Genomic DNA, 26,617 nt, shown 5'->3' on the forward strand with positions numbered 1-26,617 from the left:
AATATATGTAAAAAACAACTAAATAATGTAATTCCAATGTGTATCCGTGCATATAAAGACATAAAACATAATTAAAATCATTAAGTGCAACACTTGGGTCCACAAAGCTGAAAAAAAATGATATTTTTGATTTTTGGCGGCAATCTTGGACGCCATCTTGGATTTCTCAGAACGCCACCATTTATGCCGATTTATGCCGGTAGTTTCATAAACTTCAGACTTCTACGAACATTTTGGTATATAACTTATATTGTTGTACAGGGGGGTCCAGGTTCATATTTTTTAAAGCCAGAAAGTCACCCTACTAATAAGCACGGGAGTGTATATTGTGCACCAACTGTCACCAGTAACTTCCTACTTCCTTGTTTCGCGTGTTCAATTTTATTAAGAATTTATATGCATGCTATATGTTTCATTTAAATTAATTTTACTTAAATATATTTGACGAAGCTTTCCAGGATTTTGAAGCTGGGGCATGCGCAGAGCTTAGAGGAGTTTCTTGCTTATATATAGAACGGAACAGAAGTAATTCTATTGAACAATGGAATGTTTGCAAATGAAAATTGTTTTGTGCTTGTTGCAAAATTATTGAAGCGTGTCGAACTTTATTGATGTAAAAGCAATTCTGCATGTAAAACATGTACACATTGACTTATTTTGTAAAAATTCATGTAAAGATTAAGGTTGGAGTCGTGCCAACTAGAATTAACACAAAAGTGGATAAAATGTCAATATACGCAAGTAGATTGATCTGAAACTTTTTTAGTTGACAATTTCATTGCAATTTTTTCATACAATGTTCAGAAGCTTACGACAAAAACAACTGGACCGTGACAAATTGTATTCATTGTTAGTATACACGTATTCGTTTTTAAATATTGAAAAAATACTATAAAACAAGAAATATCTTTAAAAAAGATGGTCGGCGTGATGTAACTGAAGCACAAGTTATACATGGGCAGAAACCTGTATTTTAAATCTTTTGGCAAAGTTGAAAGGGGCCTCTGTGAAGTTTTGTATAAATGAGGACAGTAGTTGTGAAGAAGACTGTGTTTAGAAATTGTGGAGGGACACACGACGGACACCAAACAATCACAAAAGCTCACTTTGAGCCTTTGGTGCTTAAACGATGGAAACACTAAGCAAACAATATTGAAATACGTTCTATACTTTCTGGAATTGCTGGAAGCAGCATGAACCCTTATCCTACTTCAGCTTATTATCAAAGTCTATCATTCAGAATATGTACAGTACTGTTTTCACCGGAAAGATTAATTTAAAATTTAGAGTCTAAAATTTAACAGTATCGGACATGTTGTTGCAGGTTAGTAATGATTTGCACTGGTTAGAAATTGTTGCTGTAATGCAGGGTAAGAGTTAATGACTGTATAAAACAAATAACCTTTTTGTAAAAACAAAACTTAAGGAAAGGAAACTTAACAAAACAGAAATAACTTAACAAGAAAACTTAATAAAACAGAAATATGTCGGGATGAGCAGATGAATATTTGGTTACGCACACCTGTCCAAGTGGTACGCATACAACCCGATGGTGCTGTACTTATAGAGGTTATAGATGACGAACGCGTTGTCATTTCACTCAGTGTCACACATGACTCAGAGTGAAGCATTTTCAGCCTTTCCTCCAATCAGCGCCACTCTTACAAAATCTCTCATTATGGCTGAAAATACCTAGAATACCTTACCAAGCAATCCGATTGGTACATTATTCAGGCGGCATAATGTCATACGAGGTCATAAAATCGTGCTTAATACGGCACGCCGAAAAAAATCATGCAGATGATAGCCAATAAGACGTTCATATGAAATAAGGCAAAGCATCAAAGCGAGCTTAACGACTTTGTTACAAACTCAAAAGAAAGTGCAGATTCTTGAGAAAGTGTTCAAATAAGGAACGAAATAGTGATTCGCCGATTCTGCCTCTGTGGTTACACTGAAAGTAGTCCACGTCAGTATATAGTGCTATTTTCCCGTCTAGTTTATGTAATTTTCATTCAGGTTTAAGCTGTACTTATACTTGAATGTCAGTAGATAACTTAAAGCTACGTAACGTTATATTGTTCTATGTTTGTGTAGAACCTGCAGGGTAGAATGCAAGTTAATGTATGTACCTTCTGATGTCTTCCTACGCAGTATTATCGTTTTATCATCATGTATCTCAGTCACGTGACTATGGTTTCAATGCATTATGGAAAACCCAATATGTTTTGTTATTTATTGATTGTCTATATACAGACTTTCAAGACGGGAGCTATCTCGCAAGAAATATAAGACTGGACATGTTGACATGTAAATGCTTTGCATTGTCATTTTACATTGGAAATAGTAGCGGAGACACTAAGTACATTCTGACCTATAAAAAAATTAAACCGTTGTTATTTTTTACAGGTACGAAGGTAGTAATTAGCTAGATATGTCCCTGGAGAGCCGATTACACCGTGAAGTTATTTACCATTCGTCGCGTCTGTGGCATTCTTTCCAATTTCATTCTAGAATATTTCTATAACATGCTATCATTTTTTCCATCTAGCTGGAAACTTTGATAAGTAATTGATAAGTACCTCTGAACAACCGGATGGCGTTATATTATTATCATTATTATTGTACCACATTTATATAGCGCCCTTTTCATAATAAACATATTTAAAGAAGCTTTGCATAGCACAAACGCAGCCTAGCAGGGCGCGAAATTCATCGTCTGTACTCTCAACTTGTACAGACCAGTGGGACAGAGTGAGAAAAAGCCCTTAGAAGAAAGAGAAATCCCTTTAAGATACAGGCTTGTCCGGTTAACTTAGCCTAGTTCTTTGTGAATAGACAGTCTAGTTCTTTAAACGTGTCCGGTGTATAGCTACGATACACGCAAAGCCGTCTTTCCTTGGAAGAACCAGTGCAGTCCTCTTACAGGACGTTCTCTCTTTACTGCAAACAAAGAAGCACTTTCTCACCAACAGTTTTAGAATCCATCAAATGTATGAATGTTTTCCGCCGTTACTCGTGCTGTCTGTTAAATACGAAATTAAATGTATCTTTATGTCGAGTTCTATGTATCTTTATCAGTTTCGTTTTGACACGTGGCACGCACGCATACCAAAACAACACACACACTTTCAAAATTTTGTTATGATGTTCGAGGTGTGTGCCAGGACGACACAAAGAAACGTGTTGCATAAACCGCGCGCAAGCCAGTGCAACATCACGAAACATCCTAAAAGCCACCATAGATAAACCAACGACAGCATTTACACCTGTCCACATACTGCAATTATTGCGTATATCGCAGAGTAATTGAAGACGAGTTTCAGATGTTTTCATCGACGAAATGAAATTGTTTAACGGGCTGAATACAAAACGACAAGTTACATCAGTTGACATTTTCGCGGCAATGTTTTAATCATGTCTATTTTATAAAAGATAAGGATAAAGGTCTTGCTTATCATATTGTTACCCCTTTCTAAAGGACTAGCCAGTTTGGTTTATGAGACTCATTTTGTGTGCGTACCAGTTGCCTCCAAACTCCTACCACTTTGCCAAGGGCCAGGCGGATAGAAGTCGGTAACCATTCATCTAACTAGCTCGCGGCTCACGAACCGGCATTTCGGAACGAGTCCAATGACAAGCATCCCCTTTCGGCCTCCCGATCCCGAGGCGGACGCCTTAACCACTGTGCAACGGTAACCGGTAAGTGACGATATAAAGAATATGAAAATGTGAATAAATGCAAGGGCCCCCCCCCCCCCCCCCCCCCCCCCCACACACACACACACACACCGCCACCACCACCACCTCTAATCACCTGACGAATCGTTTTGAAGATTCTCAATGACATTCGTTCTGACATTAACCTCAATATATACATGTGTGGAGACAAAGGATTTTACATTTTCTTTTATAACAAGACATTTTATACGTTGCGATAGCGGATACTGCAGGGTTATTTTTGCCTTTGACTCCTGATTAATTTGAATTTTAAATGTCAAGGGAATAGTATTGTTTTGTTTAATGGCTTTATCTGTTTAGAATCATGTCCAGCTTACATTAAGGGAACATCTTAAAGAATTGTAATAGTGACAAGCTTATGGCTGATAATTGTGCTTATATAATTAATTTTCCTTTATTCAAATCTGACCTTGATCTGAAGGTTTAAAATTGTTCTTGACCCTGAGGACAAATTGTTGGATATTCCTGAAGGAAAGAAAACTGAAATAACGGTGCTGAAAGCAAGAATCTGATATATGGGTCGGATATTGACAGCCTAACGGCAGTGTGTAGAGACGGGCAGACAGACAGATTGAAATATTGAACAAAGCTCGTAGAACACGAAATGCTCGGACAGGGCTCGACACTAACGCTGGTCCGCTGGTCCGAGACCAGTGGTTTTCAGGGAGGACCACTAACTTTTCGAATCTGTGTTGTCCGACGGACCACCGAAAATTATAAGCGAGTAAATTTTTAAAATAAGTAAATAAACACCGATTTGTTCCGATACTGCCGTATATAGCAGTTTAAAAATAGAATTTGGTTTTCCCGGTGTGTTTTCCTAGAAATTCGGAATGCCCGGATTGAACGCTGGTGCTAAAAACCCGAGAACGGAACACAGTAACTTGTTTATCTAGCGGCTTGGAGAATTTAATAACGATCTCACGGGAATAGTCTACAACAATTGAGGTATCAGAAAAGTATATTTACATTTATTTTTCATTCTTTCAATATTAAAAATATATTTTCTATAAAAGGAACTTGTCTACTCTGGCCAATTCCCGTATCGAAATACCGATTTAAATGACCGCAAATATTAGATAACAAACTCAAGGTCAAAATAAAGTCATAAAAATAAACAAACATCATGTGGGGATATATTTCGGGGGCAAGCTGAGATTGTTCTTGTACGCTCGAGTCTTCGCGGCAAGGTGATTTATTGTGTTTTTAATTTAATAAAATTGTCACATTTCATGAAAGCTTTTAATAGTAAAGCAGAAGCCGATGTAATCATTTACTATTTTTTCCGATTAACTCTTGAAATATGTCTTTTTCCTCCTTGTCATATTAAAAATGATGAGTTTTCATACCGGTCACACACAAACCGGAATCCACCTGATGTTTCCATAAACGAAATACACCTTTATTATTTTAATTAAAGGTGTTTTGAAGGGTTTTGACAGAATTCAATCATATACAACATAAATAATTAACTTACGAAAGGAAATAGAATACTTCGCACGGTTTTATACGAGATTGAATTTCAGCGAGCACGCGCTATACCCTATTTCTTCGACAAAATGGTACTTGTGTAAGGGGATGACATAAATTAAAAATACTATTAACTTAAATAAATAATTTAAGATACATTTGCGCGAAACGTTTTTATACTAGGTTGAAAAATCGATGAGCTCGCGGGAAATTTGCGCACTCATGAATGAACCACAATCGCCATAATTGTGTTAGCTTTATTGACACGAGTGGACTGACACGTGTTATCAATTATTATCTCTAATCAGTGTGATTGTATATTGTTTATCGCATTATGTACGGTGCTGACACAAGATACCAATGTACTAACAAATAAATAACGGGTACAATAATATATATGTTCTGTTATATAAGATGTAACTTCTGCATGTTTTAGCATTTTCAGAGAATAATAGAAACAATTTATTCAAATATTAACACTAATTATGTGGGTTATATTTTAATAAAATATACTGCCACATCATACATTTCGCGTAATATGCGTGTCTTTTATTGTGTTGATATATTTCGGAGAAAAAAATGAGACATTCGATATTCGTTTACTATGGGGAACAGGCGTATCATTTGTAAGTCGGTATAATCTTATTAAATTGTTTGTTTTCTTTTTTTCAGCAAGAGATTGAACTCTGTCATAAATTCTACAAAAATGCCATTTATTAAAGTAATACGGGAGCATTTCGGTTATGGAAATTTCACCGGAATCCTGTTCGCTCGACGAATTTCAGTCTCGTATAAAAACGTCTTGCGCGAACGTATTTTATTTTCCTTTTGTAAATTAATTATTTTTGTTATATATGAATGAATTCTGCCATTAAACCTAATAAAAAACATTTTTTCAAATAAAATACGGCTGCATTTCGGTTATGGATATTTCCCGTGCGTTCGCCGAATATCGACCTCGTATACAAATCGTTTTGCGCGAACGTATTTTATTTCATTTTTGTAAGTTCGTTATTTATATTACATATGACTGAATTTTGTAAAAGAAAACCTTCAAATACCTTGAATTAAAAATATAAAGGTGTATTCCGTTTTTGGAATGTGTATTCCGGTTTAATGTGTGACCACATTTCATACTGACTTAAAACTAATTTGAATGGAAAGATGAAGTTCAGAACCAAGTCTTTTTGTTTATATCTAAAGTTGAATATTGAGCTTAAAAAGAAAGAGGAATTGAGCTTTGCTTTCCAATATATTACAGCAAAGAGCTATAATAAATGTATTTTATACTTCATTGGTTACAGGTACATACACAATTCATGGGGATTAAGAATGTTCCAAAGGCCGACGGTGAAAATATAGCAAAGGCATATTTACGTTTGTGATGTAACAAGTATACAGAAGTTTGTGTTGATGACATGTGAGAACTAACTAAGTAGTATGCCCATGGGAACAGATGTGCTACATGTAAATGCTTGGCAGAAAAGTAGAATGGTTGCTTCGAGCGCAATAAGAGAATACGAGGGATGTTCAATAAATACCCGGAAAAGTGCTCTCAATTCTTCATGCATCATCAAAAATAAATGAAAATGCTACAAAATGTAGACTAGGGAATCATAATGACGCTGGGCCTCTTTTGAGGTAATGGCGTTGCCTAGGAGACGACAAATAAATATTGTGCATGTTCTGAAATCTGTAATTTAGGTATTTGCATTCAGTATGTTCATATCCGTCATATTTTCAAATTTTAGCAAAATGGGACCAGAAATAAAGAAATGAGAGCACTTTTCCGGGTATTTATTGAACACCCCTCGTACACTGACAGACCATTCATTTATGCCATCCACTGCTCTGCACACAGGTGAACAATTTCTAAAAATGATAATCATGTCAAGGTATGTTTCTAGAAGTAATAATATCACCATGGTAACTTGCTACTGTGTAATATTCACTGTATAAATTTAATAAATTGATTTGGAACTTGATTATTTTCTCCTTCAGACTTGAACTCGCATACAGGGACGGTTTGAAGGCCTTACAAACAACTACACCACAAAAGTGTGATGCTTTACTCCTAAATCTGTACCTGTTTTATAAGTAAGTAAATTTCTTTATTTCGTCTACATAAACATGATAAATAAGATCTAGATATCACACTTAATTTTTTCATTGGAGTCCATTCGCTATGTTGAGAGAAATATGCCTAGTTGGAAATGTTTGTCAGGGTTTATACACAGCAACTTCAAAAAAAATATTAGTATTTCAAAATATTTAACAATGTAATTCAAATGATTTTAAGGTACAGTCCACTGAATAGAGCAAATTTGCAGGCTGCCTTCACAAGTTTAGGAATGAAGATGAAAGTTCCAACACGAGTAGGTGGAACAAGGTGGTTGGCGCATACTAAAAGGACCATTGATCATGTTTTGTTTGGTTTGCCTGCAATATCCCTGCATCTTGAACAGGTTAGAAAATGTTTTACGAATTTAATAAGAATGATACCAGAACACATTTGATTTTTTTTTTCAAATTTGCAGTGTTTTAGTAATATACAAAAAGTAGCATACGTTCGTCAAATTTATATTTAGATTCAGAATCCAGGAGATGCAGCTCATAGAAAAGACTCAGCTGCAAAGGGCAAACATTTTCTGAAGTTGCTGAAGGACAGAAACCTTACTTTCTGGCTGTACTCCCAGATGGATATTGTGTCCGCACTAGTACAGGTGTCAGAAGCTATACAACAGATTGAAGAACATTTCGCTTGGAGATGTTTTGAATGAACTTGAGTCTGTAAAATGTATCCTGACAAAGTACAAAACAAGGTAATCCTGATACTTGTAACACACTTCTGTAATGCTGCAGTAAAACAACATATCCTTACCTGCTTTGTATGTTAGTTCTACTAGTTAGTTTTACTTTACATATAGTGCTACAATTTACTGTAGACAGCTTACACTAATCTTTTCAGGACATCATCATAAACATAGGTTTGGTAACTATGTAGCCGATAGCAATTACTTTATCTAAATTTATATTAACACTGGAATGTTTTTGAGGGTGTCCTCTGTCTGTGATCTTCTTTTTCCTCTGCTGTTTACTAGCCATCTATTCAATTTCTTTTTCTTGTTTGCTTGCATGTTTAACACTTTAAATGTACAATGTAATGATAATATATTCATCTACTTAATCAGTCCTGGAACATACTTGAGGAAGTGGTATAAGCTAGATGATACTCAAGAGCCAGCCTTGGAATATAGCAGACAGCAGTTCCTACAAGCCATTATAAGTGATCTTAATTCCCGCTTTGACAGTGATCTCCACCTGTTCAAAGGAAGCGATTTCACCAGTTTTAAGAATTGGCCCAGTAGTCTTAATGAAGAATTAGGTAGCTCTATCATCTAAAAAAGAAGGGGTTTTTTTACAAACATTTACTAATAACTTCCTGTTTTTTAAATCAGAGTATTGTCTTAATTACCAAATACTTTAATTTTAATTCAAATTTAAAAGCAAGTGTTGTTGTAAGTGCAAACACATGCTGATAAAATGCAATCATAGGCCTACTGTATTTTATCTAAAATTTCAGAAGATTTTGCTGACATGGAGGTGGTGAACCTGCTCTCAAGGCATATAATAGCGTTTTGGAGGTTGAGTCCATAGTGTTAGAGTGGATCAGGTTTCGATCTTCTCAGATCGTTCAGCACGACTTTTATGTCGTGTTACTGGTACTGTTTAGTTTCTAAGCATGAACATTTCGGCCTGGGTGGTTCCAATACTCCCGCTTTCATAGCTTTGGGTATTGCTTAATCACCCCTTGGATATGGTGCCTGCTTTTTAATTTTGTCTTTTGGCAGTTCCTGTGATATACAGGCTCCATAACCTCAGATCCCCTTTCTAAATTCCAGTTTGTTTAGTTCTGCTTATTGTTTTCTCGTTTAGGGCAAACCCATTATTTTAACTGGGGACGATACGCCGCTTTTCATGGAATTACACACTAGTGTAGCATTGAAGGTTCCATGTGCACCGCCGTATGAACACATCTGCGGATGTCTCTAAATTGTTTTTTGTACTTTTAGCATGTGTAAATGTTGAGTTCTGCTCAACCCGGGGCTAGAGGGCGTGGACGGTAGCATGCATTTCCACTACCGTCCATGAACAGGCTCAATCAAACCGAGCCTGCAACATTTTCGTTTTTGTTGTGTTGAGCAACCTGTGGAGTTTCCACTTTTTCTATTTTAAAATAAAACTGTCAGTATCATTTTTTTCTGGGATACCTCAAGTAAACGGATTTAATGAGACAGAATTCTAACTCCAACATTGAAACATTAAGCTTGAATCCTGCTGGTCTGTTTTGAATTTTGCTCACTTTATTAAAAAATAACCTTGGGGCAGAAGTAAAACCTACCTGCATTTCTTTCATAATATGTAATCTAAAGAATGAAGGCAAAATAGAGAACTTTTACCGCATGTAACTCAGTATTTTTAATGATGTCTAACTCTACCCCTTCAGTTTCAGAGGTAAATTCACTTTGAACAGCAAGAAATCGCATATCAAAAGAATTTTTTTCCCACTTTTGTACAATAAATCAATAACAAGTATTGAAAGACATCAAAACTTACTAGAAAAAAGGAAAATAAGGAGAAAAAAATTTGGTCCCACTGGGGCTTGAACCTACGCCCCCCTGAAAATTGCAGTCAAAGTAGGTTTATGGTACGAATTGAATACTCTTCAAAAAGGAGGTACTCTATTATGGGCCTAATACCTTAAACATTGTATTGGTTGTGCTATTTCATATCAATAAATTTTAAACCTTCTGTGTGTTGTAGAAATCTTCCCCAATAAATGTGGCTATTCTCTACACAATAGCCACCGTTATTGGGAAGTTTCGAAGGCGGTGCTCCACTGTGTTCCTTTGTTTGTTCGTTTTGTCCTCTTGTGTAGGCTTTGTGTGTATGCGCGTGTATGTGTGTGTGTTCCTTTGTTCGTTTTGTCCTCGTGTGTTGGCTTTGTGTGTGTGCACGTGTATGTTTGTGGTGTGCACGTCTGCGTGCTGTAGGTTTTGTTTTGGGGAGGCTGCGATTTTGGTACGTGGCATTCCCTGTTTGATATTTGTCTTTGTTTTTTTTTTTGAGTACTTTGATTTGCAAGCGCGCGCGACATAGTTACGTCATAATGTGACGTAAATGCAGCTTTCTTTTACATCGTCTTTTCAAGGAGGAAACACATAAACATTTTGAATTCCGCCCTCCAACAACATTCAAGATGATGTTTAGCCTTAAAATACTGTTTTAAACTATTCAGCAGGGCTGTTGTGATAATAGATACGTTTTTAAGGCCTTTTGAAAATGTATATCTATTTCGTTTGTAACTAGATTTTCTAACTTGAGCTAAAAGTTATTTAAGAAATAATAAATCTGTTCCTATATGTTATCAGTTAATAAAATATGGGCAGGAGTTTGGATGCGTAATAATTAAATCACGAGTGCGTAGCACGAGTGATTTAATTATTCGCATCCAAACGACTGCCCATGTTTTATTAATTGATAAAATTATTGGAACAGATTTATTATTTCGATTCTAACAACACAAATAATTCGCATTTTACAGTACTACATTTTCAGCGTAATACGTCATTCGGGTCATATGCTGTTACAATTTACCCCCTATGGTTAGAAAGAGTTGCATAGCCAATGGAACGTATAGAAATTTGTTTCTTTTTATCGGAATGTTGAGAAGTATTTATGAATTAGTAATCTGACAGCTCGCAAACTAATTATGAAGAGAATCATCAAATTAGGCGAGTTAACCCTGTGTTACAAATTACGAGCTTAACTTTATATGAAGTCACATCATTATGACGTCATATTTTATGTCATACATTTATGACGTCACCGCTGAATCTTAATTAAGCTAATTGAATACGCTCGTAGAGATCGAAACGTGTTTTACGGTCCTACACATAGTCAGTATGACTTTTTATCAAATTAATGTTTTTGAAATGCTGTTTTCAACCGTTTGGCCCTGAAATAATTCGTATGTAACGGAACTGAAGTAGAATCTCTTATGCCACAATCATAGGGGGTGAAATGTAACGATATTTTATCGTAGATTCATGTATAGGCGATTTCGCTAAATGTTTATATAGCAATTGCTGCAGATCGTGTTAGAATATAGAGCCAGTCTAGTTTAGCTGTAGATCTAATTCTAAGTCAAATACTGTCTTATCGCTAAAATGGAATTGTTAAGTTTTAATGGTTTTGTATATGCCCAAACATCTCTATTTTAAGGATGTACGAGCGAATTTTTTCTAACGTTAAGAAATTTTTCATACCCTGTGAGCTTGAAGGACATTAGTTTCTAAGACAAACAAGAGCAGAAAAAAACATAGGTCACCGAACTCGTTTTAATTTTATAGGGTATTTTCTTCACCCACTGTTTACGCATTTCTGAAATTTTGTAAAATTGAAAAAATGTTGGTACTTTATAAAACATATAATATCCTATTTAATCTTATAGGGATTTCAGGTCTTACAGGTTAATGTGAATATATGGTGATGTCAGTATTATATAAGCGTAAATGTCACGAACAAATCTCTTTAATTTTTACATGTTGACATAATTACCCCACCCACTTTATTTTCAATGGAAAAAACGTATTTAGATCTACAAAAAAATTTCTGACGTTAAGATTTTCAAAATATTTTGCAACATTAATGACACACAAAAATACTTCAAAATGGAATGAAAAAAAGGTGGGGTCACCGTGCATCTAAGAGATTTATTGAGAAAAAACTATTAAAAAGTGGTGAATTTTGATATTTTTTGTTCTTTTTGTTTTAATTTATATTTTCTAGATAATATAGAGTGCTATCTTGAAAACTTTTATTTTCTTTACAGCTTAACATTATATGTATCAGTCAGAAAAATATCAAAACCAAACCTGATCTACTTTCATAGGTATTTGAAATTACCTACCCCTACCCCATTGTAAATCTTTCGTCAATTTTCGGCAAATGCCAGCCAAAAATAAGGGTGAAAAAAAAATTTCGCAGAAAGCATAATATATTTGGTTAAATGGTATATTATTAGCCATATTTTAATTATTTAGCATTAATTTTTGGCAAAACTTTTGTTAGAAAGCAATATTCGAAGAAACATTTTTCAAAATGGCGGATATCCTGAAAAAAAAAACGCTCGTACATCCTTAAGGTGTTTGCTGCAGTTGGTATATATCTGAGCCGTGCCATGAGAAAACCAACATAGTGGGTTTGCGACCAGCATGGATCCAGACCAGCCTGTGCATCCGCGCAGTCTGGTCAGGATCCATGCTGTTCGCTTTCAAAGCCTAATGCAATTAAAGAAACCTTTAGCGAACAGCATGGATCCTGACCAGACTTCGCGGATGCGCAGGCTGGTCTGGATCCATGCTGGTCGCAAACCCACTATGTTGGTTTTCTCATGGCGCGGCTCATCTGCTTTCAGGCAATGACTGCAGTGGCTAACATTAGATGTCCAGTACCAATCTGGTGCGGCTCGGAACACCGGTCACAAGGCTCAATCTGTCAACAGTATGAAAGTCTGTAATCTGGGACTTTTTTTTAAGTTTATTTGTAGTTCTAAATGTGTTCTTGTGTTGGGCGGAAAACCGAACCTGCAATATCAGTTGAATGATAAGGATTGTAACATATTGTTGCTGCTCTTGTTTACCAAAGTCAGCATCACCTGATAATGTAATTACAAAAAACAAAAGTTATGAACACTATGTAGTTGTGTTTCAGGGTTCGCCCATATGGTCGATTGTGATGACCTGGTGTTCCCGACAGAGCCGCGCACTATTTCGCCTAAAACTTTAAATTCATAGGACATTACTTTAAAGTAGATAAAGAAATAAACAATATATATCACTGAATTGAACATTGTATTGGTTGTGCTATTTCTTATCAATAAATTTTAATTAAACCTTCTGTGTGTTGTAGAAATCTTCCCCAATAACATCATTTTCTGCCTTTCACATGCTGCGAGACTACCCTTTCTTGAAGTCCGTTTTCATGTAATCAAAAGTATGTGGTTGAAACCATGGACACGTGACTGAATTATGATTTAGAACTTCTGAATTTCAACAATTTAACCCTACTGTTAAGTTTGATTTATACTAATGTATTTTGGGTCGATTGTGAAACAAGTTCTACAACTCTCGGTACCTCATTCCTATCGCCAAGAGAGTATGATGGAAGAGAAGCCAGTTTCTCTTTTTAATGCTGAGCGTCAAGCAAGGGAGATACTGGTACCATTTTTCACGTCTTTGGTATGACGCGATAGGGGATCGAACCCGCGATCACCCGTACTTAAAGCGGACGCTGTGCCCCTAGGCTAGAATAGAGTAGTTAAGTATGTACGAGCGTTTTTTCTGTTGTTTTTTAGGATATCCGCCATTGAAAACTTTCCTGTATTTCTTAATAACAAAATATTACCAGTTTTGATATTTAACATTCGAAGAAGTTATCTTTGAAGAGAGGATTTATATTCATTGGATATACTAAATTTAATTTTGAACTGTTGTGAAATATTGTGGAATTTATACTGATTGGATTTAAATTTGACCAGGACAGGATTTGGACTATTTTTACAAGTAAGATCGGATTTTACGGCCATCTGACATTTTAAGGTACATTTTTTTGTATTTGAATTCGGTTACTTTTATGAATAAAATTTTGTTATTGGTGATAGTTTCTGGTTTGTTTTTCTGTTACTTTTACTTACTGTAACAAGCAATTGTTACCTTTTCAAGTTACAATCGAGAAAAGTGCAATTTTTCCATAGAAGCCCATGGTGAAAAATGACTGGAGGACCAAACGTTTCAAAAGAGTCTTAAAAATTACAAAGAAGTAAGCACATTCATACAGGAAAATTGCCACATCCTTGAGTGCGTATAATTATTATTAATTAATCTTATTCATATCATTTCCCTCCTTTTTCCAGATAATTCCTCATTTCATTTATCACAACTTCCCTCTTTCTTTCCAGCTAATCGCTTATTTCATCTACCGCTATTTTCGTCATTAATTGTAAAATGCGTTAAACGTGAATTTTTAAAACAGATCCTTGAGCGTAAGCCAGTTGATTATTTCCGCAAAAAGTATTCAATGGCTTTCACAAGCTTGTTTAACCGTCAAAGGCATTTTGTGATCGATAGTCTTTTTTACTCATTTATGAAATTATAGGTATTTCTTTATGATCAATTTGTATTGCTTCGCATTTCTTTTATGTGAAGTATTTTGCAAAGGAAGTCATATGGATCAAAAAGAAAAGGCGCTCGGTTATATTTGTATTATATGAGCCGTGCCATGAGAAAACCAACATAGTGGCTTTGCGACCAGCATGGATCCAGACCAGCCTGCGCATCCGCGCAGTCAGGTCAGGATCCATGCTGTTCGCTAACGGTTTCTCTAATAACAATAGGCTTTGAAAGCGAACAGCATGGATCCTGACCAGACTGCGCGGATCCATGCTGGTCGCAAAGACACTATGTTGGTTTTCTCATGGCACGGCTCATATATAGGAATCTATATCCACTTGCTAATTCAACAGTTTTATAAAGAATTACAAGCAAAATATATCTCGTCGCAAGCTTACGTCGGTACAGTTTTTGATGCAGTTAAATATTTTGTCTGTGAAATGCTGAAATGTATCAGTGTAAATTATCTGGTAAAGAACTACTTATAGTGCGGAAGAAAATCAATTATAAGTAACAAGATTTGTTTTAGCATAATCTACATCAAGAAGCAGGCAAAGACCTTTAATCATTTCCTTCTAGGGAGGCTTTGTTCTTTGAATGCTACTATGCCTTTAAGACTTTCTTCCTTGTCCTTATTCTAAACAGTCTTAAAAAGTGAATAATGGAAGTGCATAAAAGTCATTCACATTCTTATTACCATGTTTAGTTGATACTCATTTATTTTAGCACGATTGAGATGAAAGCCACAAACTTATTTGAACCGAACCACTCCCTGTTCCTTGAGAACCATTAAAGGCGTCATATGAGAAGGTATTGTCATGACGCTGGTGGGGCTCGAACTCATAGTTCCCGAGTTGCGCTGCCGACACCATATCTACTAGACCGCCGCTTCCCATCTTTTTTCTCTGTGTTTATTATATATTAACCTCAAAATGTAAACAAGTAAATTATCGAGTAACTATTAATTGAGCCGCGCAATGAGAAAACCAACATAGTGGGTTTGCGACCAGCATGGATCCAGACCAGCCTGCGCGTCCGCGCAGTCTGGTCAGGATCCATGCTGTTCGCTAACAGTTTCTCCAATTCCAATAGGCTTTAAAAGCGAACAGCATGGATCCTGACCAGACTGCGCGGATGCGCAGGCTGGCGACTGCGCGGATGCGCAGGCTGGTCTGGATCCATGCTGGTCGCAAACCCACTATGTTGGTTTTCTCATGGCGCGGCTCAATTAGATCTATATTTGTGTAGAAAGTGGTCAAAGCATCACCGGGTAACCTACATCATATATAGACTGCGATTTAATATTTCTAAGCGAATATATACGTATAGTCAATCTCTTTAATAAAAGATAGTGATAAAATTAAGGTTTTCGTTGAATTTGCGCAAGTGTAGTTTCCTAGAAAGATGTTTATTTATCAGGCAACATGAAGAGGACGGAAAGAGGACGGAAACCCTTTAGTTCTGCGAAAGTGGCACCAAATTTTGCTAAAGTTGTCAAAACTAGATAACATTATTCGACATCTATCATTTCCCTCTTAACGTCTGAACCGTAGACAACTTTGGTGAAATATGGCTGCAAAAGTCATTATACTGCTAACAGTTTTTGGTATTTTGGCTGTTCTTGAAACAGGTAAGTAAAATTTACACTTTACTTCGTTTTCATTTATTTGATTTTATAAAAATTAGGAACCTAAAGATATTCAATGGCCATCTTTCTCAAAAATGTTTTATATTAAGATATGAACAGTAAATTCTTCATCAAATCTATTTAAATTTACTAAATGTATATAACTAATTGTGTACGTTGAGCTATATTAATGATCCACGCCACGAGAAAACCAACATAGTGGATTTGCGACCAGCATGCTGTTTGCTAACAGTTTCTCCAATTCCAATAGGCTTTGAAAGCGAACAGCATGGATCCTGACCAGACTGTGCGGATGCGCATGCTGGCCTGGATCCATGCTGGTCGCAAACCCACTATGTTGGTTTTCTCATGGCACGACTCAAGTATCACGCAGTAACAGCCGATTGTTTAGTTTTCTTAGTGGTAGTACACATTATTGTGTTCAACCATACATGTATACAGCGTGTAAAATTTTAACCTAATGCAGAGTACTGTTAAAGGCTCTTAATGCCTTTGTTTAAAACGTGGCTACCCCATTTTCCGTTATGAACATAAAATACATTAATTTCTTGTTAAATTCTATTTCTGATAATTACTTTCAAAGGTTTGAATATTACCGAATATACTAGAGTTTTTTATTGAATCTAATGTTGTTATTTTATTATTTATTTCATTATGAAAATGCTACCTGCCTGGTAAAGCGTAGATTTGTCATTTGATTTCAGCCAAAAATTGCAAAGAAACTATTAAGGAAAATAGTTCTACAGAGAAGAAAATTAAAGACTATTTGCGATTAATGCATTTTTTCCGCACCATTTTCCCATTTACTGTCTGTATACCTTTATCACCGTGTCCAACGTATACGTCGCATTTACGGCGGGTACGCTAAATAAACGGTTTATTGTACGTTCCATTACCGGCATTTCCAGTGGATTTGTCAACATCCTGCATGGTGAGGTAAGAAAAACTACATGTACTTATTTTCATTAAGTTCAACGTGTTGAAAGAAGCGATATATTCAGTACGAGCGACAGATCATTCACGCTTCCCATGGTAATGTGATTTTGACTGGTAATTCTCTAGTTTGTTCAAACATTCGAGTTAACTGACGAGTGGTGTCGGCTTCCAACGAGGACATTCACTTTCAAGTTCACTTTCTGTCTCCCAAAACTATTCTATTGACGTTTTATCTGTTTAACGAGAGAATAGTATAACAATTTGCTTATATAAATATATATCACGGCATAAAATGTTGATGTAGAGGAGCTATATGCTAAAATTAGTGTTGTACGTCCCAACTCCAACTGAGGATCATATATTTTGAATATTTAAAGACAGTTTGATAATATTTTACTGAAAAATAACTTACCGGTGCATTTTTTGGTTTCAACAAGGGTCTTTTATTTATAAACCTTTTATTTATTTGTAAAATATGGTAGAATTTCAGTTTGCTTGGATAACTCAATTTCTAGTTTCCGCTTGAACAACAAGAAGAATGATTCTGAATATCCAGTGAAATACAGTAACATGAACTGATACAGTTCGGTTTTTTTTTTTTTTTTTTTTTTTTTTTTTTTTATGAAATTGGTTACAAAACATGTATCAAGAAGTAGAAAACTATTCCCAAATGAAGAAAATCAGTAGCTACTGACTGAATGACTAAAGAGAATGAACGTTTTATATGACGTATTTCTGCAGCTGTGTCGGTTTATGGGACGTACAACACTAACTTTGACATATAGCGCCCCTGCATCAGCAATGTATGCCGTGATATTATTAGTCACACTGCTTGTTGGTGACCGGATACGGGATATACGCTGTCAAGGAAACGAAAGGATGGAACATAAAAGGAAATTCATATTATGATATGGATTTTCGAGACAGCGTCTATCCCGTATCCTGTCACCAACAAGCAGTGTAACGATTTTCTCTTGCCGAATACCTTTTAATCCTCGCTGTGATTGACATTGACTGGAATCCTGCAATCTTCTCTGGTCAACATGCTTTTCTTATACATCTATGTATCTATGTCATGTTTGAAAATTAATAATAAAGACTATTTCAGCGTTTGTTTTTACAAATCACCGTATTATACACACATGTAGGTACAATATGACAATATATTACGATGTAAGGTTTGTAACACATCATGCCCTCGAATTCCCAAATTCAAAATGGCCGCCATTTGGATGGCTCGAACAACGGAAAACTCGAACTTATTTCAACGGGACCCTCGAATTCGAGCCATCGAAGTTCGACTGTAGTTGAATGAGTTGATTAACACCAGCAATAAAATGTAAATGAACTGTATTTTGACTGAATCACAACATACAGATGCTCATTTATACAGGTTATGAACTGGTTTTGAAAAAAAAACTTTTATGTTCCATCCTTTCATTTCGAAAAATCATATTAAACGATGTCAGAAATCTCTTAAAACTTCGACTTTCGTCACGTTTCCTGTTTATTCCTTTATGTTGCAGGTAGATTAAATGATCCTACTTACAAGTGTTTTAATTCATTTGCTTTACGATGATTTAACTAAAACAACATTTCAACCTCAGTGGCAATCGCGGCCGTCCCATACAGAGTTACTGCTCTTCTATTGCCACTAACTTCATGAACCTAATTTAGATAGGAAAAGTAGAACGGCAAAAAAACACTATATTTTTTTATCTCGGAAACGATATCTGTAGCTAGAGCTTATAATCTGACTTGATTCAATTACGCTAGCGATGCGGCAGCCATTTTGTTTTTAATCAAAATTCATATCTGAAATGTACTAGCAGGATATGGAACGTATCCTGTTTCCACGTGACGTCTGTTGACCAATAGATTGCAAGAATCTTGTAGGAGGCAGGATTAATATTTATATTAGTAAATTGTTATACTATTCACTCGTTAAACAGATGAAAAGTCAATAGAATGGTTTTGATGGACAGAAAGTGAACTTGAAAGTGAATTTCCACGCTGGAAACCGACACCATACGTCAGTTAACTCGAATGTTTGAAGAAACTAGAGAATTACTAGTCAAAATCGCATTACTATGGGAAGCGTGAATGATCTGTCGCTCGTACTAAATTTATCGCTTCTTTAAGCACGTTGAACTTCAGTGAAAATAACTAGTTTTTCTTACCTCACTATGCAGAATGTTGACAAAATCAACAGGAAATGCCGGTAATGGAACGTTCAATATTTAGCGTACCCGCCGTAAATGCAACGTGTACGTTGGACACGGTGTTTATAGCCTGCTCATTATACATCCCTTATTAATCCCCCGCCACAAGTGGTGGTGGGTTATAGGAATGGTCTCCGTCCGTCCTTCCGTCCGTCTGTCCGTAACATTTTCGTTTCCGCTCCATATCTCCTAAACCCCTTGAAGGATTTTCATGAAACCTGGGTCAAATGATCACCTCATCAAGACAATGCGCAGAACCCATGAGTCAGCCATGCCGGCTCAAGGTCAAGGTCACAACTCAAGGTCAAAGGTTTGAGCCTTCCATTTTGTGTCCGCTCTATATCTCCTAAACCCCTTGAAGGAATTTTATCAAACTTGGGTCAAATGATCACCTCATCAAAACGATGTGCAGAACCCATGAGTCAGCCATGCCGGCTCAAGGTCAAGGTCACAACTAAAGGTCAAAAGTTTGAGCATTCCATTGTGTGTCCGCTCTATATCTCCTAAACCCCTTGAAGGAATTTTGTAAAACTTGGGTCAAATGATCACCTCGTCAAGACGATGTGCAGAACCCATGAGTCAGCCATGCCGGCTCAAGGTCACAACTCAAAGTCAAATGTTTGTGTCTTCCATTTTGTGTCCGCTCTATATCTCCTAAACCCCTTGAAGGATTTTCATCAAACTTGGGTCAAATTATCACCTCGTCAAGACGATGTGCACAACCCATGAGTCAGCCATGCCGGCTCAAGGTCAAGGTCACAACTCAAGGTCAAAGGTTTGAGCCTTCCATTTTGTGTCCGCTCTATATCTCCTAAACCCCTTGAAGGATTTTCATCAAACTTGGATCAAATGATCACCTCATCAAAACGATGCGCAGAACCCATGAGTCAACCATGCCGGCTCAAGGTCAAGGTCACAACTCAAGGTCAAAGGTTTGAGCCTTCCATTTTGTGTCCGCTCTATATCTCCTAAACCCCTTGAAGGATTTTCATGAAACCTGGGTCAAATGATCACCTCATCAAGACAATGCGCAGAACCCATGAGTCAGCCATGCCGGCTCAAGGTCAAGGTCACAACTCAAGGTCCGTAACACTTTCGTTTCCGCTCCATATCTCCTAAACCCCTTGAAGGATTTTCATGAAACCTGGGTCAAATGATCACCTCATCAAGACAATGCACAGAACCCATGAGTCAGCCATGCCGGCTCAAGGTCAAGGTCACAACTCAAGGTCAAAGGTTTGAGCCTTCCATTTTGTGTCCGCTCTATATCTCCTAAACCCCTTGAAGGAATTTTATCAAACTTGGGTCAAATGATCACCTCATCAAAACGATGTGCAGAACCCATGAGTCAGCCATGCCGGCTCAAGGTCAAGGTCACAACTAAAGGTCAAAAGTTTGAGCATTCCATTGTGTGTCCGCTCTATATCTCCTAAACCCCTTGAAGGAATTTTGTAAAACTTGGGTCAAATGATCACCTCGTCAAGACGATGTGCAGAACCCATGAGTCAGCCATGCCGGCTCAAGGTCACAACTCAAAGTCAAATGTTTGTGTCTTCCATTTTGTGTCCGCTCTATATCTCCTAAACCCCTTGAAGGATTTTCATCAAACTTGGGTCAAATTATCACCTCGTCAAGACGATGTGCAGAACCCATGAGTCAGCCATGCCGGCTCAAGGTCAAGGTCACAACTCAAGGTCAAAGGTTTGAGCCTTCCATTTTGTGTCCGCTCTATATCTCCTAAACCCCTTGAAGGATTTTCATCAAACTTGGGTCAAATGATCACCTCATCAAGGCGATGTGCAAAACTCATGAGTTAGCCATGCCGGCTCAAGGTCAAGGTCAGAACTCAAGGTCAACTGTTTTAGTCTTCCATTTCGTGTCTGCTCTTTATCTCCTAAACCCCTTTCAAGGAATTTTATAAAACTTGGATCAAATGATCACCTTATCAAATTGATGTGCAGACCTTACGAGTCAGCCATGCTGGCTCAGGGTCAAGGTCACAGCTTAGGGTCAAAGGTTTGAGCCTTCCATTTTGTGTTCACTCTGTATCTCCTAAACCACTTGAAGGATTTTCATCAAACTTGGGTCAAATGATCATCTCATCAAGAGCTCATGAGTCTACCATGTCAACTCAAGGTCAAGGTCATAACTCAAGGTCAAAGGTTTGAGCTCTGTATCTCCTAAACCCCTTGAGGATTTTCATGAAACTTGGGTCAAATGATCACCTCATCAAGACCTTGTGCAGAATTCATGAGTCAGTCATATCAGTTCAAGGTCAAGGTAACAGCTAAAGGTCAAAGGTTTACCCTTTCACTATCCATAACAGTGGCGGGGGATTTAGCTGTCTTTCAGACTGCCTTGTTATCAGTTATAATGCGCATTAGTCGAAGTATCTCCTTTTGAGCAAGACAATTGATGGATACCTAAACACGATCATTTCCTATTCAAAAGAACTTATATAATTCCCAGGTGTCTGGATAACGTTTGTTAGTGAAACCCTTAAAGAAAATGACGGTGACTAAAACAGATCTGTGATATATTACAGGTTAACATTACAGTAGGCACCTAAGATCGCCTGCGTAGAAACACCGAGCTAGCTGGTTGGATCTGAAATTTTAAAGAAATTTTCACCCAGTCACGGTGGGATTTCAAACCCTCGGCATTGACGGGCAAGTGATTTGAAGAAGTCCCGACGCGGCGTTTTTCATATTCACTGACAGGTGCATTTGTTTATCATATTTCACTAGGGAAAATATATCATCAATAAGCATTTTTATGTTGTTATATTTACTTAAGCCAGCTATCTTTTCACAGGGGTAAAGGCACTGGAATGTTACAGATGCAACAATTGCGGTGACCCTTTCAAGTCGTCTGACGCTATAGTACTCCACTGTGATAATTATTGTGTAAAGGGAAAGAGGGAATCAGGTAGGACGATTTCCATCTGTGCGATTTAATGTTTTCTTCCGTTTTGTTATTTTAAAACTATATTTCAAAATATCAATAGAAAGTAATGACTTGATAGATTATTACATGTTGGAAATACAGTATATTTTTAGAGAGAAAAAAACACAAGCAACCTTATTAAGTTATCTTTCGTCACTAATAAAAAAAAACTATGTTGGCTAAAGAAAGTAATCGTTGAGACCGCCGTGATTTTCCAGCGCACTGGTATTCAAATCCACAACCTTGAGGAGTTGTATAGGATTGTGATATATTACGTGCATTGCCAATTTCGAAAATCAAACAAATATTTATGAATAGCAAAATGCATGTATTATAAATTACATTCTTTTACTTGGACACACCGGTAGCTGCTTATTGATATTTTTATTTTGTACTTCATATGCATGTGTATCGTTTGTATTGAAATAAAAAAACAAAACTGTCTGGTGTCTTCTAATGGTAAACGTTCTATTATGTAGATGGAAAGGTTGCGAGGACATGCGACTTCTACGCCGAGTATGGCAAGATGAATGACTGTAAAATGGCAGATACTCCACTTGGTCATTCAGAAGTATGCTTGTGTACTACCGACAGGTGTAATGGTGTTGGCAACATGAGGATGCACTTCCTTCCATTACTCACTTTTGCAGCGATTCTAGTAGTGGCGAGGAAAATGTTGTTTTAAAACTTGGTATATAATGCTTTAAAGGATCATTTCATAAACATTGCATACATGTATATTGTTTCTAAAGTATTTATCAATGCTTTATTTAGTTTTATTCATATAATTATATAAACATTCTATCACTGAAAAGAAATCATGGTCGAATATCCACACAGAAGTCTTGACATTGTTAAATGATAAACAAATTGACCAGGATTTAAAATTATAAAAAAAGTTGTGTAACAGAATGTTTACATAGGTTCGATTATCATAACTATTTTAAACTTTAAACAGTTCATTGTTGCTATTTCTTTCTCTCTGTAAGTCATTTGAGCCGCGCCATGAGAAAACCAACATAGTGGCTTTGCGACCAGCATGGATCCAGACCAGACTACGTATCCGCTCAGTCTGGTCAGTATCCATGCTGTTCGCTAACGGTTTCTCTAATTGCAGTAGGCTTTAAAAGCGAATAGTATGGATCATGACCACACTGCGCGGATACGCAGGCTGGTCTGGATCCATGCTGGTCGCAAAGTCACTATGTTGGTTTTCTCATGGCGCGGCTCATTTCGTAATTATAAATGAAAATGTGATTTTGTATGAAATGATTTAGAAAAAATGTACCTTTACAATAGTGACTGAAGTGGAAGTATATGATTTTTATTGCATACCTCTACATATTCTGTAAGATATGTATTGACTATCCCAGATAACTACATTAAACTAGTCTAATAAGAAAAAAACCCATGCACATTTCTGTCTCCATACAAGCGCCGAGAAAGACCGCTACCACATTTGATCTACTATTATATGTTCTACCGTTTCAGAACGCTGTTAAACCACGGTTACGCGTTAGCATAACGTCGATCTGCTTTATTTGGTTACCCTACTACACGCCATGTACCCGGATAATCTTAACTCTGTTCAGCGACCCTAACTCAGTGCCAACATGGCGGATGTAAAGCCGATACAACTTTGTTTTCTGTATAATTACGATGTATAAAGGAATGTTTCTGTTGTTATATCTATCTCCATTGATCAAGTGTATATTTATTTCAAAATGTATCATGTTAAATATATCAACCTTTGTGTATTCAGGTGGAAAAACGACGAACAAGGCAACTTTTTCAATGAAAACTTTTACAAAAAATCTTTAAAAATACTTCTATGCTTTTGATGCCTCGACTATTTTGTTGTTTGAAAGCAAAGATATACTGCTTTATAGGTCTCTTTACACTATGTTGTTAACCCACTACATGTTGACACAATACATGTTCAAATGTACTGACAGCGAGAAAAGGGATAAAAACCTAACTTTGATTTGATAAAAACCGAACTCAGTTTACATGAGGAATGGATAAAAACCTAACTTACACGAAATTGTGTGACGGATAAACACCTAACTGACTAGTATTCTATAGAAATGAATGAGTTGACATGTACATGGTCTGATTATTGTAAACATTACTTTATAAGCGGTATTGTCTTCAAACTTTGCCATTAATTTTAAGAAGTTATATGTATGCCCACGACAGTCAAATATTTTTTCATAATTTTAATATAATGCAAATAGCAATGTTTGGAATAAACCCTAAAAAATAACTCAGTATAAAAGTCAAAATTATTATATTTACATAAGAAATTATTCAATACCACCGATGTTCGACGTTATGTAGTCCCCAACCCTCTCTCCCTCCCTCTCTCTCTCTCTCTCTCTCACACACACACACGCACGCACGCACGCACACACACACACACACGCACACACACACACGCACACACACACACTGTTTCAGAAGAATTGTGTTTGTTTCAAATCTTGTATATCGTATAGTGTAAGAGATTTTTATAGAGGTGCTAATGGAATATTTTTGATATTGTTTAAATGGGGTTAGATTTATGATTAATTATTAAATATGATATTTTTCAGATGGTAAATAGGGAAGAAAAGTGTGTGTGTGGTGGGGTGGGGTGGGGTGGGGGAGTGATGAATGGACTGACGGGACAGGGGTGTGGGTATCCTTACATTTTTCACTTGTCCACAGACACTTAAAATCCACTTGTCCATAGTCAAATTTCACTTGCTCTGATTTGTAATATCAAACCTTCATGAAAGCGCAAACAGACTGGAGATCGAGTTCTTTTTTTAGGACAATGAAAAGAAAAGCATATCACAGTAACTGTGGTAAAATATAAGCTGTGGAAATATTTGCCTTTTAACGTTTATAAAAGTCTGAAATCGCGTAAGCAGTGTTCGGGATCTTTTCAGGTCATGCCCGAAACACTGCCCACGCAATGGTGCAAAGCCAGATGAATTCAGAGAAAGACTCTTAAAACGTTCCGACTTGTTTTAGTCATACTTGCGATCTCTGTGTGCTTTTGATTTTAATTTGGCTGACTACTGGGTCAAATATTTCCTTTGACAGTGACTTATTGTCTCAGCAGTTGGAATTCTACTTACAAACTTGTCATAATACTTTTTATAAGTTGTTTACGTTTCTGATGTCTTTAAATGTCCTTTTTGTTCTCTGTGTGTAACCCTTGTTTTCCTTTTATAGTTTTAGTTACAGAATGCTATATGCTGATGATGCAAATATTTTTCTTCAGCTACTTTAAATAGTTCTTATGTTCCCTTCAGCATGTATATAATTTCTTCTTTTATGTTGTTTTTTTTTAAATGCATGTTGTAAAATGTGACTCTTCTTATTTTTGTGTAGTGTCAGCTTTAAATATGCTAAATCTGTATGTGGTAAATTACTTTTTCGTTTTATTTGCTAGTACATATGTGCTATTTTGTTTTAATGCGCTGTAACATGTATGTGATAATTTGTGATTGGTTTCTTATCTACTTAGAGCCAGATGCTTTATTTGCTTTAATGTGCTTTAACATATTTGCATTTTATTACAGCTGTTTTACTTATGTTGAACTTATTTACATGTGTTTGTCGGAAAATAGCTTTAAGCTAGTGTTATATGTTTATACTTTTCCGACGTTAAATAAATCTTCTTGTATCTAAATCTTCTCTGATATTTTATCATAGTCACCGAGTTACATGTGCGCGAGACATAGTCAAAGAACCCATTATCTTTATCACCTCCATACCCCTGAAGCAACACACAATCTAAATGATAGTTTATGTTTTCTCATTTTATACCTGAAAAAGTATGCTTTTCCGCGGACACACAGAATGAAAAATGCACTTGTCCGCCGGCAAAAAATCACGAGTCGGATAAGTTGGACATAGGAATCCAACATCCCTGCAGGGGTGGGTGGATCAAAGAACTTCGAGCATCAGCAGCCCATAAAAAAGCACAGACGAACAGCAGTTTTCGTTTGGTTAGGTGTTTATCCATTCTAAGTTCGTATTTATCCAGCACTGTTTCCTATACCAGTTAGGAATTATCCGCAAATTTAAACCCACCTCATAATCAATACAATTTTTAAGCTATAAAAATCGATTTCAAACTTTGATACTGTTAAACATTGTCAAAGAGATATTTATGGAACTAATACATTTAATAAGTAAGGTCTTACTGCAATTTCTGGTACTTTAAAACAGTTAGAAACATAAAACATGTTCATTTTGAAGACTTTTTTCAGTACATTTTAATGAATTCCAGCCACATAATGTGACATTTCGAATGAAATATTTACTACACAAAACATGTTATCAATACAGAATATTATGACTATCAAAAGTTTTACGCTAACATTGCATACTCACATAAAAACACGAAAAAAGACAAGGAAATTAAC

The 26,617-nt window shown here is 36.4% G+C and overlaps 2 protein-coding genes across 2 annotated transcripts; both read left to right on the top strand.

Moving 5' to 3' along the window:
- The first annotated feature begins 4,859 nt into the window (after window positions 1–4,859).
- LOC128559369 (uncharacterized) lies at window positions 4,860–8,502 on the top strand. The gene is made up of 4 exons (XM_053550711.1): window positions 4,860–4,931; window positions 7,213–7,308; window positions 7,511–7,676; window positions 7,800–8,502. The coding sequence occupies exons 3-4, from the start codon at window positions 7,563–7,565 to the stop codon at window positions 7,989–7,991; spliced, it is 306 nt and encodes a 101-aa protein (XP_053406686.1). The 5' UTR covers window positions 4,860–4,931; window positions 7,213–7,308; window positions 7,511–7,562; the 3' UTR covers window positions 7,992–8,502.
- Window positions 8,503–15,856: 7,354 nt separating this feature from the next.
- On the top strand, window positions 15,857–23,206 carry LOC123545498 (uncharacterized). The gene is made up of 3 exons (XM_045331822.2): window positions 15,857–16,074; window positions 22,065–22,178; window positions 22,676–23,206. The coding sequence occupies exons 1-3, from the start codon at window positions 16,014–16,016 to the stop codon at window positions 22,879–22,881; spliced, it is 381 nt and encodes a 126-aa protein (XP_045187757.2). The 5' UTR covers window positions 15,857–16,013; the 3' UTR covers window positions 22,882–23,206.
- Window positions 23,207–26,617: the final 3,411 nt, after the last annotated feature.

Source organism: Mercenaria mercenaria, chromosome 1 (assembly GCF_021730395.1).
Source record: "Mercenaria mercenaria strain notata chromosome 1, MADL_Memer_1, whole genome shotgun sequence".
In the NCBI taxonomy this organism is placed as follows: Eukaryota; Metazoa; Mollusca; class Bivalvia; order Venerida; family Veneridae; genus Mercenaria; species Mercenaria mercenaria.